The 14555-nt window shown below is 56.2% G+C and overlaps 1 protein-coding gene across 2 annotated transcripts; it reads left to right on the forward strand.

Annotated features, from left to right (window-relative positions):
- The first annotated feature begins 210 nt into the window (after nt 1–210).
- On the forward strand, nt 211–9176 carry CCDC9 (coiled-coil domain containing 9). Of its 2 annotated transcripts, none has more exons than XM_063139970.1 (14): nt 211–357; nt 554–658; nt 1040–1192; nt 1351–1605; nt 1710–1793; nt 1968–2147; nt 3464–3669; nt 4070–4116; nt 4453–4579; nt 4788–4884; nt 5626–6013; nt 6250–6411; nt 6527–6567; nt 8599–9176. In XM_063139970.1, exons 1-14 carry the CDS (start codon nt 355–357, stop codon nt 8614–8616), a joined length of 1866 nt encoding a protein of 621 aa, XP_062996040.1. In that variant the 5' UTR covers nt 211–354; the 3' UTR covers nt 8617–9176. The 2 variants fall into 2 exon arrangements, with proteins under 2 accessions (XP_062996040.1, XP_062996041.1); XM_063139971.1 differs by having other exon boundaries at nt 1971–2147.
- The last annotated feature ends 5379 nt before the right edge of the window (nt 9177–14555 follow it).

The following is a 14555-nucleotide window of genomic DNA, read 5'->3' on the forward strand; positions in this document are numbered from 1 at the left end:
CCGGCCGCGGGTGGCTGCCCGGCTGACTGCCTGCCCCTTCGGGCGCGCCCCCTCCTCGGCTAGCGCGGCTCCCGGGTGCCACGGCCGCGCTCCGCTGCGGAGGGGGAGGCACGGCCCAGAGTCCCCTCCCCCGGCCACGGAGGAAGCGGAAGCGGGGCCCACGTGGCGGGCGGGGCGGAACTGTTTCTCTTCCTCGCGGGAGGGGGAAGGGGTGGAGGAGGTCAGGCGGCGCCCGGGCGTCTGGATTTGCAGGCCGGAAGGGCAGAAGCTCGGACGCCTGGGTCCCGCCGCGCCTGTCGCCCGAGCCTCTGCCCCGCCGCGGGCCTCGGAGCGGCCTTTCTGGCCCTGGCCAAGATGGTAAGCCGAGGAGCGGCTGGCTGGGAGGAGGCTGCGCGCAGGCTGGACCGGGGCAGCGCAGCGCCCTGGCCCCGCTCGCCTGCCAGCGGCACGGAGGGAGGGAGGCTGGGCTGGCCGGGTTCCCGGGGCGCAGGGGCGCTGGCAGCCAGACGCCCGCCTTTCTGATCCTTTCCTCTCCCTCTCCCCTCCCCTCCAGTCTGCCTCCTTGGACCTGAAGTCGAAGGAAGAGAAGGACGCGGAACTGGACAAGCGGATCGAGGCCCTGCGGCGCAAGAATCGGGCCCTCATCAAGCGTTACCAGGTGGGAAGGAGGCCTTGTTGGGCCGCGCTGAGCGCGCAGAGCTCCGTATGCAGAGGGGCACACTTGTGAGCCCCTCACGCCAGTCCCGGGGGAGGGACGCCTGGCCTTCGTCGCCTGTTCTGGGGACCCCCGGGGGCACATGCCGCTTCCCCTCCCCCGCCTGCCTGCCTTCCCGGGGCAGAATCGCTTCAAAGCCTAATCCGAAGCCGCTTAGTGAACGCGGAGGGGGGAGGGGGCGCAGGTGGAAGCCCTGAGGCTGGAGAGGCTAAGGAGCTCAGCCCGGCCTTTGCCGCAGGGGCAGTTGGGGGTAGAGTGGGGGCTTTGGGCCAGGCAAAGGGCTCGTGGCTGGCCCAACAAATTCCTCCCCATCCTGACCCCCAGGAGATCGAAGAAGACCGCAAGAAGGCTGAGCAGGAGGGCATTGCTGTGACTGGAGCCCGGAGGCCCCGGTCTGCAGAGGGGGACGTGCCGGAGAGGAGGCGAGGGGAGCTGGACACCCCCAGCCTCACAGTGCGGGTCTTGGTTTCCCCAGAGGTGAGGCCATGTGGTTGCAACGGGGGGGGGGGCATGATCTGTGACCCCTCTCCGGGACTCTATAATTCAGCATGGGGCACAGTATCTGGGGGAGGGCTTGGACAAGGGGGAATGGAGGCTTGTGGGCCCCCTCAATCCTTCTGTTCTCTCTTCCTCAGGAAAAGCGTGTGGTCAGCAGTGAGAGGAAGCCCCCCGCCCCCACCCGGACCTTGCGCAGCAGCCCCAATGCCCGTGGGGGGCCGTATCCAGGCAGCCGCTCTGCGCAAGCCAAGAACCTCTCTGAGCAGCCCAGCTGGGAAGAGGCTGGCCCACATGGCCCTGGGGAGGGCAAGCGGGGCCGCGGAGGACGCAGCCAGAGGCCCCGGGGCCGAGGGGGGCCTGCAGGAGATGCAGGGCCTGACAGGAGATCTAAGGTGAGGGGGAGGAGCAGGGGCCAGGGGTGGGAGCTTGGTCCAGGAAGGGTGCTCTCCCCCTCCTCCTCCTCCTCCTCCTAAGCAAAGGTTCCCTCCCTCTTCAGGAGTGGGAGGAACGTCGCCGGCAGAACATCGAGAAGATGAACGAGGAGATGGAGAAGATTGCTGAGTACGAGCGCAGCCAGCGTGTGAGTCTAGGGGGCCCTCACCGCTGCTGTCCTGGGAAGGGGAGGGGGCTCAGGAGCTGCGGATGGGTGGGGCCGCCGGTGGGATCCCCACTCGAGGCTGAGCGGGGCACACTCTGCAACGCTCCTCTGCTGAGGTCCCCTCGAGCTATGCTGCATCCAGGCGTCTCTCCTCAGCAGGACGGGCTCCAAGAGAAGAATCCAGTGCGCAACTTCCTGGACGACCCACGGCGCAGTGGCTCCTTTGCTGAGTCGGACCGGCGGGAGGGGAGCCGGCGCCACATTCGCAACTGGGGAGGACCGGACTTCGATAAGGTCAAGACGGGCATGGAGCAGGGCAAAGAGTGGGCCTTGCCGGTAGGTGCACGGAGCGGCTGCTGCTGGCAATGGGGGTGTGTGTGTTGAGGCCACACGTTTGCATGCTAGTTAAACGTGGCCTGGATGGCGCTGCTGCTGGGCGAGTCCACCGCTGTTTGGAGGACTGTCTCCCAAGATGCTCGCCCGTGGTCCTCCTGCTTGAGGTAGATTCTGTGTGGGTGCCGTCCTGTGCCTTGCAGCTCTAACGGGCTCAAGTTAAAGGAAGCCAGATTCCAGCTGGACATCAGGAAAAACTTCCTGACTGTTAGAGCAGTACGACAATGGAATCCGTTACCTAGGGAGGTTGTGGGCTCTCCCACACTGGAGGCCTTCAAGAGGCAGCTGGACAACCATCTGTCAGGGATGCTTTAGGGTGGATTCCTGCATTGAGCAGGGGGTTGGACTCGATGGCCTTGGAGGCCCCTTCCAACTCTGCTATTCTATGATTCTTCCAATGCTTTTATTAAGGACTAGGAGGAAGAGGTCAGGGAGATGCTCAGCACTTGCAGATGACTCAAAATCGGGCAGGAGGAGAGCTGACATCGTAGAAGACAGGAATGCAAATGCAAAATGGCCTAGATTAGAAAACGGCAAAAATAACAGTATGAAAGTCAATAGAGATAAGTGCAAAATTCTTCACTTAGGAAAAAGAAATCAAATGCACAGGTGCAAGTAAGATTTATACTGGCAATAGTATGTTTGAAAAGGATCTTGAGGTTGTAGTTGATCACAAGCTGAATGTGAGTTAGCAACGTGATGTAGCTGCAAAAAAGGCAAATGCAGTTTTAGGTGGCTTCGATCGAAGCATGGTTTCTTAATCACGGGAAGCGATAGTTCCACTCTACTCTGCACTGGTCAAACCTCACCTCAAGTAAACTCCAGACTTGATGAATTGCTCAGATAAACTGGAGTGAGTTCAGAGAAGGGCAACAAAGATGATCAGGGGACGAGAAGCAAAGTCCTATGAGGAAAGGTGGACGGGTCTGCGTCTGTTTAGCCTTGAGAAGGGAAGACTGGGTGAGGGAGGGGGAGAGTGCTCTGCGATACTCAAAAGGGTTGCAACCTGTTCTCCGTTGTTGTTTCTGCACTGAGCAGGGGACTGGACTTGATGGCCTCAAAGGCCCCACTTCCAATTGGCACAAAACAAAGGGGTCTGTGGCAGCAGCCCTTCCCAATTATCCCTCTCTTGCTTTCCCTGCCTGGGTTCCCCGTGCCAGCTGTTTCCATGCCGTCATCTACCAGCTGCGGGTGTGTGTGTGTGTGCTGGTAGATGACACCCGCTCCTTCCACTGAGCAAGCCGGTCTCTTCCCACCAGGGTCGCGGCAGTGCCCGGCGCAGGGGCGCAGCAGTGGCAGCGGCGGCGGCCCTGGACATGACGCTCTCCATGACAGGCCGCGAGCGGGCTGAATACATCCGCTGGAAGCAAGAGCGAGAACAGATTGATCGGGAGCGCCTGGCGCGGCACCGGCAACCCACGGGAGAATGGCGTCGCGAGTGGGATGCTGAGAAGATGGATGCGGCGTGAGTGCCTGGGTCCCGGGTGGGGTGGGGGGCTGCTGGCTGGCCGGCCGGCCGGCTGGGGAGGGGGTTGAACTGGGAGCAGTTCTGGATTGGGGCAGAGCCTGGCTTTGGGGTTTGGAGGGAGGGCAGTCCAAGGCCTCATCTACACCAAGCAGGATATGGCACTATGAAAGAGGCAGGCGCCACACGACTGCTTTAGAGCGGTATTGAAGTGCACGGACAACGGTTGGGGCCCATGGACATGGGCCGCTTTCATAGCGCAACATCCTCCTCCTTGGTGTAGATGAGGCCAAGACATCCACGTTTGGGGAGGGGGTCAGCTGCGGGGCGCATTCTCTTGAAGGAGGGGAGGTTTTGCCAAGCCTCTTCCATTGTTGTCTTTTCCTTTTCCCCTTTCCAGCTTTAAAGAGGGTGACAAGACTGGAGTCTCCTCAGGCTGCAAGCAAGGTAAGGAGTAGATGTGGGAAGCCGGAAGGGGAGCCCCACACCCCCATCCTGGGGGGCAGCAGTGGGGACTGGGTAAGAGGCTGAGGTGCCCCACAGCCCTCTTCCCAACGACATGGGGTGGCATGCGTGCGTGTGGGTGCTGTCCAGTGCCAGCGTCCCTGACGACAAGCGTGGCTGAGTGCATGGAGAGAGTGGGGGAAGGCGGCCCCCGCTGCCTCGTGCAGTGGCTCTGAGTGCGACATCAGCGCCAGCCCTCCTTGGACCGTGGGAGCTCTGGCTTGCAGGCGGCTGTGCTGGCTTGTGGCTCACACCTGCCCTCCTTTCCTTCTCTCACAGATGAGTCCAAGCGGCCCCCCAAACGCCCCACTTTTGGAGAGTTCCTGTCGGAGCAGCAGGCCGATCGGCGCAGGAAGGGCAAAGGCCGTGGGCGCCCACGAGCCAGCGGCCCCTCCAAGCCCTACAGGTGAGCCGGGCCTCATGAAGGCTTCCGTGGGGCAGGTGCTGGGACCGTGGACCCCTGAGCCCTGCTTCTTGCTCTGTGTTTGTATTTGTGGAGGGACTGGGGTCCCTGGGGCTGTCCGTTCCCTCCCTCCTTCCCTCCACCCCTTGGTTTCCAGGGCTTGGGAACGGTCTGTGGCAGGTCTTTCCCTGGTTCATGTTTCCCTCTGCAGCATGCATGACAATCGCTGGGAGAAGGAGGAGGCAGTGGTGGCAGATCCAGCCCCGGCACCTGCGCAGGAGAAGTCGGATGTTGCCGCCATGGAGCAGGTATGTGTGTGGGGGTGGGGCGGCGGGGGGTGCTGGTGGAGAAGCCCTCCTGTAGCAGGAGCCTGAGCTGATCCAGAGTTGGGCAGGGGGTCTTTGCACTACTGGACAGGCCTTGGACTGTGGTGGCACCGGGAAGCCCCTTCCTCCCATAGCCTTTAATGGTCCGCTGCCTTTGGGCTGGCCCAGCTCTGCACAGGGCCTGCCTGGCTGCCTATTTCCTGTCCAGTGGTGATGGGGGACGCAAGCTTGTGCAGGAGCAGTGATTAGCACCTGTCCAAGGCCCTCTTGCTGCCCCACAGACGTTTGGGGTGAGGGGGGTCCCTTCCCTTGCAGCTCTCAGCTGAGACCAGACCCCGTCCCCGGCAGCCTCGGCTGGTGGCCTCCTGGATGGCTGTTATGATTATGATTATTATTATTATTTATTTATTTATTTATATAGCACCATCAATGTACATGGTGCTGTACAGAGTAAAACAGTAAATAGCAAGGCCCTGCCGCATAGGCTCAGCTGCATGGACAACTTGGGGGGTGTCCGGGGCATTTTTCTTTGTTCCGCTTTGCTTTCGTGATTGACTCTTCTATTCATATCTTTCCCTGCATACAGCGTTTTGTTTTACGGGAGCTGCGTTAAGCCTTTGGCCTATGAAGGCCATTTCCCACTGTGGACCGGGTGTGTCCCCCTCCCCTCCCCTCCCCTCCACCACCCGCTCACTCTTGGCTGCTTTCTCCTCCATCCCACAGGTGGCGCCACCTGCCTCCCCCCACATAGTAGCTGAAGAGGAGGAGGAAGAGGAGGACCAATGGGAAGATGTCAGTGGGGGGGAGGAGGAGGAGGAGGAAGAAGAAGAAGAAGAGGAAGAGGAAGAAGAAGAAGCTGAAGGCAGCGACAGTCGTGGGGGCTCTTCTGCCGAGGGGCCGGGCCAGAATGGGCACCTGTCCCTGGCCATGCCTCCCCCCCCAGCGGAGATGCCAAGCCCAGAGGGGAACGCCCTGACCCCTTTCTCGCCAGCTGAAGGATACCAGCCGGTTTCTGACTGGGGAGAGGCGATGGAGCTGAGCTCCCCCCGGGCAGACGCCGCCCAGGCCCCTTTTGCTATGCCCCCCCGGGAGGAGCCTTCTGCCAGAGCTGGTGAGAAGCAAAACCTGGGCCAGGGTGGGTGTGGGTGGGAGGGTGCTGGTGGACAGCGGAGCTCTGGCCTGGGCCAAAGTGGTGGGGGTCCTGCGGGCGGGGGTGGGTGGGTTTCAGATCATCCCCGGTTGGGCTGGACCCCTGCCTTCCTCTCTTTCTCCGTTCAGTTCTCCCAGGCTTTCCTGCCTTGTCTGGCTTTCTGCTCAGGGTTGCTCCCGCCCCTTCTCTTGCTGCAGGGAGGAGCCCTGCAAACTCTCTGGCCCAGCAGGGCCCCCCCTCATCTCCCGTGGTGGAAGGAGAGGCGCCCACTGACCCCAGAGCCTCGCAGCCTGAGATGGTCAAGGGGCTGGAAGGGCCGAAGCCCGAACAGGAGGACCTGCAAGAGCCTGGAGAGCAAGGTGGGTGGGGGGAAAGAGAGGTGCCCCCTGGGTAGTGGGCAGGGGTAGCCGTCCGCCCCTCCCTCCTGGGGGCCAGTTGTGCCACGCGCTGACGGCTTCTCTCCTGTCTTCCCAGGAGCTGCGCTGGAGCCGGCCTCGGGAGCTGCGCCCTGCACGGTAGAGATCACCAACTTCCAGCGGGTGCACTTCTGTAAACTCTCGCCCGCCCGCCCCTAGCAGCAGTGCCACCGCTGCCGCCGCCCGCAGTGCTGCCTCCGCATGGCTCTGGGTGACTCCTGGCTGGTGCCTCTTTCTGCCTGCCTGGTTCCCGCATGCCGCCTCCTCCTCCTCCTCCTCTCTGGCCATCCATTCAGCTGCTGCTCAGAGGACTGGCGCCCTGCCTGCCGGCCTACGCCTACCCGTCCATCTGTCTGTCTGTCGGCATGTGCTTGTCCCTCTCTCTGCATGGCTCTCTTGCCCTGGTGGTGGTGGTGGGGCGGCTTGTGCCTCCCTCCAGGTCCACCAGTGTTCCTGCCCGCCCACCAGCTGATGGCTTCCTTCGCCTGAGCAAAGCCCTGGGGTGCAGCAAGGGTGCACCCTGCGTGTCTACCCCACAAGGAGGAGCTTTCATTTTATATTTATTTAATATATTTCTTAGCTGTCTTCCAAAAGCGACTTACAGTATAAAGCAGTTTACTTTACCCAGAAGTGCCACCCTGCCAGGACACCGCCCCCCCCCCAATACCTGAATGATGGAGGTAGCTCTGGCACCATTCATGTGAACACGCTGTGCCGGTGGGGTGGGTGTGTTCAGCCCTCCTCTTGAGGAAGGGGTGGTTCTCCTGTACCGGCATTTCTCATTTTAATTCCCATTCTCAAATCTGGTTGATTCAGTTTATTAGCCTCTGAATGCACTTTATCATCTGAGTTGGTCTCTGTGGGTGTGGGATTAAAAGTGTGGATGGGGCTACAGGACTAGAAAGAGAAATATTGGGGTGGGAGTGAATGCCAGTTCGCCCCCCGCCCTGCCCCCAGAAGTAGGAAACCTCACCCCGTGCAGCTGAGGCTTTCCCACACCTAGCAGGAGCTTCTATTAGCACTGACATTATTTGAAGAACTAAATATCTGCCATCTTAATCGTGTTTGTACAGAGGTAACATTTATTTCTAATATTTATAAAGGTTTTCTTCCCCCAGATAAGTAAAATAAGCTTGATGAGATATAGGGTGAATATGAGTTTCACTCCTTTCTCTAAACTGTTTAACTGAGAGCCTGCTCTTGGGATTGTGCTCTAGAGCAGGGGCTGGGGAGGGTGCACCTCCTCCCCAGGTGCATTTGGCTCGCTCTGGAGGCGGCCCCCAGGCGTGGGTATGGAGACGGGCTGCCCTTGCCTCCCTGCGCCTCCTTAAAGCTCCTCCTCCTCCTCCTCTCTGGCTTTGCCTTGCTTGGGCTCATCTTTTTGTGAGTTTATTTATTTTTATTTATTTATTACATTTCTTACACATGGAATTGCCCACCATGTGCCGTGGGGTGGGAGAGATGGGGAATGTCCATGCGGTGGGTGCTGGTCAGCCCCTCCCCAACTCAGCACAGACTGTTGGGGAGCGATGAGGTCTGGTACTGGCTGGGCTGTGCTGCAGGCGATCCACGTCCGCTTTCTTTGGGGTGGGTGTGTTGCGTTCTGCATGGACAGGAGCAAAGAAGACATTAAGATATGTTCGGATAGGAGCAGGAAGCCAGGTGGGATATACAGCCCCCCATCACTGTCAAGCGCCCTCTCTTCCCTTCTCTCCCTCCCCCCCCCGCCGCCCAAGGGGTGTGGCTCTGCTCCTCCCCCCTCGTCTCTTGCCCATTGCTGCCCCCCCCCCCCCAACATAGACTGCACTAATTTGGGTGTTATTGAAATAGGAGGGTGCTTCCCTCTGCTGGCACATTGGGGCACTGCAGGGCAGTCCTTTGAGTTAGGCCTCCCCCCACCCCGGCCCCTGGGGTCAGGAGCGTTTGGGCTGGATGAACTAAGCGCTTGCTTAGTTTTCATGTGTTCGTTTCAGTGCCAGTGTTTTAGGCCTTTAATGAGTCCCTCTTCCAGGGGTCTCAGCGGCCACTGGGCAAGATGGGGGTGTTGCTACCTGCTTGCCTGCCCCCTCCCTACTTTCAGGATCCACTTTCTGTTTTGTGACTGTCTGTTTCTCTCGCCGCCCCCACCAGGAACACCGGGAGGCCTGAAGCAGAGGAGGCCATCTCCAGGCAGCCTTCTCCTCACCTGAGGGGAGGGGAGCATCTTTCTCTTGGGAGCGGCTGGACACAGTTGTGACACCCACACCCACGTCTGCAGCCGTTCCCTTGTGCACGGCCTGCACAGTTGGGTAGACCTCTGCTCCCCCATCACGACTGGCAATCCAGAGCCTGCGTTGCCACTCTTGAGTGCTGTGAACGCTCCATTCATGCGCAGCTGGGCACTGTGGGCCCTACATCCTCCTGCTGTGTGTGTGGGGGGGGGGGGGCTTGTGCATCTGGGGATGGGGCTCTGCTTGGTCCGCCTCCAGCCCCCACCCCACTCTCTCTCTGGTCTGTTATCTCGCTTCCCATCCTTCCTTCTGTGTATCATTTCCTGGGCATTTCCAGGATAAGGGAATATGGCCCCTCCCGTGAGTGAAAGGGGGTCAAGCTCATTGCCTCTTCCCCACCTGCTGCTTTTGTGTGTGTGGGGGTGGGGTTGTGTCTGTGTCTGCTCCATACCATGCACAAAAGAAAGGGTTTCTTACAATAAAGCCTTTACACCATCAGTCTGCCCTGACTCCTTTGTTCAGAGCTAGGGACGGGGGAGGAGAGAGGCCAAGCGGGGGTGGGGGTGGGGGGGCAGGCAAGGGCTGCACACTCCCGTGGGGCATTCTGGTTTTCTGCAGCGTGTGGTTGTCTCTGTCCTATGTGCCCCTCCATGTCAAGGCTAAATCTTGGTTACTGTCTCTAAAAGTAGGGTGGGGGTGGAAGAATGGTATGAAAAGGGTGGGGGGAGGGAGGCCCCAGCTTCACCTGTGGCGTTGGGATGGGAACAGCCAAAAATCATAGAATCCTGGAGTTGGACGGGTCCCCTTTGAGGCTGTCCAGTCCAACCTCCTGCTCAATGCAGGCATCCAGGGTGGAGCATCTCTGGGAGAAGTGTCTGTCCAGTCTGCTTCTTCAAGCCACGGTGGGCTCCAACCATGGAGCCCACTGCCTCCCCAGGCTCCATGGTCTGACTGCTTAGATGGCTGGCGGGGCTCTCCCCCTCCCAGCCAAAGAGCTGTGCTGGATCAGCCCCAGGAAGGTCCCTCTGCCCAGCAGCTGATTTTCCCTGGTAGCCAGGCAGATGTGGCCAGAAGGCCCACAGAGGGGCAAGGAGGCACTTCCCCCACTCCATTATTTTGCCCCTCCCCCTGCAACTGGGGTCCAGAGGGCTACAGAAGAGCGGGGTGTGTGTGGGCTTCCTAGTCTCGGCTTCTTCCACAACAGGCCAACCGTGTGCCCCAGTGGGCCGCCACAAACAGGGCAGGAGCCAAGGCACGCCCCCTCCTGCTCCCGCTACCCAGCCCCTCCCCCTTACAGAGAGGCACCCTGCCTCTCTGTCCGCCTGCCTCCTCCATTCATACTGTAATCCTGCACACACTTATTTGGTGAGGTTCCTCTTGAACTATATTGCACTGAATGATGTGACCTGCTATGGAACCAAAGCCAGCAACCCTCCTCGCCACTCGCTTTTCCTCTTTTTTCTTCCGTAATTTATCCATTTAGCTTTTCTTTAATCTTCTCTTTCTTCGCAATGGGAATTTATGAAGACAGGGAGGGAAACTCCAGGAGGAAAAGGGAAGGAGGGAAGGACAGAGGCATTGTGCTGATGGCATTGTGCTGAAAAATGAAAAATCTGTAGAATGTTAATAAGAAGAGCAAAGGAAGTTTGAGAGGAGTCACCGACGGAAGAGCTGAAGGCGTGGGACCTGTGTGTATTCAGCAGAAGAACAGGGAGGGGAGCGAACAGCTGGCATCATTCCACTTGGAAAGTGGAGGCTTGAGGGTGGACAGGATACAAAAAGATGCCTGGGGTGGAGAATGTGGACAGAGAGGCATTTCTCTCCCTCTCTCAAAACCCAAAGGGGCCATCATCCCATGAAGCTGAGTGGTGGGAGATTCAGGACAAATAAGAGGAAGTCCTTCTTCACGCAACACATAGTTAAACTAAGGCATTTGCTACCACAGGATGTGGTGACGGCCACAAACTTGGATGGCTTTAAAAGGGGGTTTGGATAAATCCCTAGAGGAGAAGGCTATCACTGGCTACTAGCCCTGATGGTTAAGTGCTACCTCCAGTATTTGAGGCAGTAAGGTTATGTACACCAGTTGCTAGGGAACATGGGTGGGACACTGTGGTTGGACCTGTGCCATTCCACCTTCACACTGTTTCTCCTCCTTTGAGGCACATGTGGTGAGACTCTTTGCTCCGCTGCGACTGCGGGTTGCTGTTCTGTACCGCCCCCCTGGCTCATCCTCTAAATTTCTCTCTGATCTCGACTCATGGCTGTCCTTTCTCCTCTCTGACAACTCTCCTACTCTGATCTTGGGCGACTTCAATATCCATGTGGATGACCCTCACGATACTGCAGCTCTACGATTTCGCTCCTTATCTTCCTCTTACGATCTTAAGCTCTGGTCTGAAGCACCCACACATTCCCTTGGACACTGTCTAGATCTTGTCCTCACTCGGAACTGCTCTGTCCTGGACTTTTCTATTGCTGACTTTCCTCTGTCAGATCACCATCTAGTCTCTTTCAATATTACTCACAATCCCCCTCCTTCACGTCCCGCTTCACGCCCTTGTCGTGACCTGCATTCTATCAACTATGAGGCTTTTTCTCAGTCTCTAGCCTCCTCCCTTCCTTCTGTCTTCACAGCCGTCTCCTTGGACTCAGCCATCTCCTCCTTTAACTCCTCCTTATCTTCAACTCTTGACAATCTTGCTCCATCTACAACTCGGATAGTTCGCCCCTCTCAACCCCAACCGTGGCTCACCTCTTTCCTCCGCTACCTTCACTCTTGTTCCCGGGCAGCCGAACGCCTGTGGCGTAAGACCAGGGACTGGGCGGACTTTGTCAATTACAAATTTGTTCTCTCCTCTTTCTCTTCCGCCATTTCACTGGCCAAACAGCAGCACTACTCAACGTTGATCCAGTCAAATGCTAGGCACCCTCAGCGGCTCTTCGCATCCTTCAATTCTCTTCTGAAGCCTAATCCACCATCTCTCCCCGCCTCTCTGTCTGCCAATGACTTTGCCTCTTTCTTCAATGCTAAAATCCAAACTATTCGCTCCGGTCTGGCCAGCTCTGCTCTGCTTCCAACTCCTGTTCCTCACCTGTCAGTTCCTCCTGCAAATCTCTCGGCGTTCCCTTCGGTCTCAGCTGATGAACTGTCTAAAATACTGCGCTCGTCGAAGCCTTCCACTTGTTCCCGTGATCCGATTCCCTCTCACGACTTTATTAATCTTATCCCCGCTATCCTCCCGTCCTTGCTCCACATCATTAATTCCTCTCTGTCCTCTGGTTCATTTCCTTCTGCTTTTAAACATGCTATAGTCTCTCCCATTCTCAAAAAACCCACTCTTGATTGACTATCTCTGTCTAACTACCAACCTGTCTCTCTGTTGCCTCTTGTCTCAAAGATCCTGGAACGTGTGGTCTACTCTCGTTGTCTTGACTTTCTCTCTAGTAACTCTGCTCTGGATCCCTTTCAATCTGGATTCCGTCCTTTGCATTCCACAGAAACAGCCCTTACCAAGATCACCAATGATCTTCTTACTGCCAAGTCTAAAGGCCATTATTCCGTTCTTATTCTCCTTGATCTAACTGCAGCCTTTGACACAGTTGATCACGATCTTCTCTTAGATTCCCTCCATGACCTTGGACTCTGTGGCTCTGTCTATAACTGGTTCGCCTCCTATCTAGAGGGTCGCTCTTTCAGTGTGTCGGCTAACGGCAGCTCGTCCTCCTCTTTTCCCCTTTCAGTAGGTGTTCCGCAAGGCTCGGTGCTTGGCCCGTTGTTGTTTTCTTTATACATGCTGCCCTTGGGTAAGCTTATTCAATCTCATGGCCTCCAATATCACCTGTATGCCGATGATACACAATTATATCTCTCATCTCCGGAACTTTCTCCTGATGTTCATGATCGTATCTCGGCATGTCTTTCAGATATCTCAGCCTGGCTGCTTCATCGTCGTTTGACACTTAATATGGCAAAAACTGAATTGCTTGTTTTTCCTCCTAAACCTTCTCCTCAACTCTCATTCTCTCTTACTGTCAACGATGTCACGCTTACTCCGGTCAAGGAAGCTCGTAGTCTTGGCTTTATATTTGATTCCTCGCTCTCCTTTATTCCTCATATCGAGGCAGTAGCTAAATCCTGTTGTTTCTTCCTGTATAATATTGCCAGGATTCGACCATTTTTGTCTGTCTCTTCTGCTAAGACTCTCGTTCACGCACTGGTTATCTCTCGGTTGGACTACTGCAACCTTCTTCTCTCTGGCCTTCCTTCGTCTCACATCAGTCCGCTGGTCTCTGTCCACCACTCTGCCGCTAAGATCATCTTCTTGGCCCGCCGCTCTGACCATGTCACTCCACTTCTGAAATCTCTTCATTGGCTTCCAATTCACTCCAGAATCCAATATAAACTTCTCCTGTTGACCTTCAAAGCTTTTCATGGTCTAGCTCCTTCCTATCTCTCCTCTCTCATCTCACACTATTGCCCCGCTCGTGCTCTCCGCTCCTCTGATGCCATGCTTCTCGCCTGCCCAAGGGCCTCTACTTCCCTTACTCGGCTTCATCCTTTTCTTCTGCTGCCCCTAACGCCTGGAAAGCTCTTCCAGAACACTTGAGAACTACAAACTCAATCACAGCTTTTAAAACTCAGCTAAAAACTTTTCTTTTCCCTATAGCTTTTAAACATTGAGTTTGTTCTGACCCTATACTGTCAGCTTCACCCTACCTGTTTACACTTCCCTGTGCCTGTTTGCATTCTCTTTCCCTCCTTATTGTTTACTACAACTTTATTAGATTGTAAGCCTATGCGGCAGGGTCTTGCTATTTACTGTGTAATCTGTACAGCACCATGTACATTGATGGTGCTTTATAAATAAATAAATAAATAAATAAATAATAATAATAATAATGTATGTGAGTTCCTAGTTGACAGCTGGTTTGCAACAGTGAATGATGGACCCTTGGTCTGATCCAGGAAGGCTCTTCTTACATTCTTAACCTGTTGTGAAGTGCATAAGAAGAACAGTTTTAGATTTATTTTTAATTAATTTTTATTATAGATTTCAACAAAAACAAAACAAACAAGAAGAAGAGCCCTGAAGAAGAGCCAAGGCTTCTCGTCCAGCCATCTGTCTCCACAGCAGCTGGCCAGATGCCCACATGGGGGGCCCACATGCAGGGCAGGTGTGCTGTCAGGCCCCTGCTGCTCACTCATGTTCTCCAGCAGTGGAGGTTGAGACTGATCCTCCTTTAAAGGTTTGGAGTCCATCATCAGGTTTGGAGTCCATCATCACATCTGAAGAACGGAAGAAGAGCCCTGAGGCTGGGTCAGACCAAGGGTGCATCTAGTCCAGGCAGCTGCCGACCAGGGACCCACAAGCAAGACACAGTTGCAACAGCACCTTCCCACCCATGTTCCCCAACTATGGATGGAGATATATATATATATTACAGTATGTAGGCTTACTGCCTCTGATCCTGGAGGTAACACATAGCCATCAGGACTAGTAGCCATCTTGTGCCACAGGATTAACTCAGGGTTCCTTCCTCTGTCTAGACAAGTCTGTTCCTCAAGCCCTGAAAGGCTCCAATGTGCCTCAGTTGTGATTCAGGCACTCCGCGGTGCAAAGACCAATGGCGTGTTAAAGCTTAAAAGAGATGTAGGCTCAAAGCTTAGGATCACCCAGGTAAAGCATCTGAAACTTAAACAATTCAACTTGCACTGAATCTTGGAGTAGGAGGAGACCCAGGAATGCAGTGTGATGAGTTCCCCCTGTCCACGTCTTGCCATCCATCTTTAGCTAACTTCAGAAAGTCTTGGCTTCCTCTTTCTAATAGTATAAGGAGCCTTGAACAGAGGAAGCCGTCCGAAAGATTCGCTGA

Source organism: Elgaria multicarinata, chromosome 13 (assembly GCF_023053635.1).
Source record: "Elgaria multicarinata webbii isolate HBS135686 ecotype San Diego chromosome 13, rElgMul1.1.pri, whole genome shotgun sequence".
In the NCBI taxonomy this organism is placed as follows: domain Eukaryota; kingdom Metazoa; phylum Chordata; class Lepidosauria; order Squamata; family Anguidae; genus Elgaria; species Elgaria multicarinata.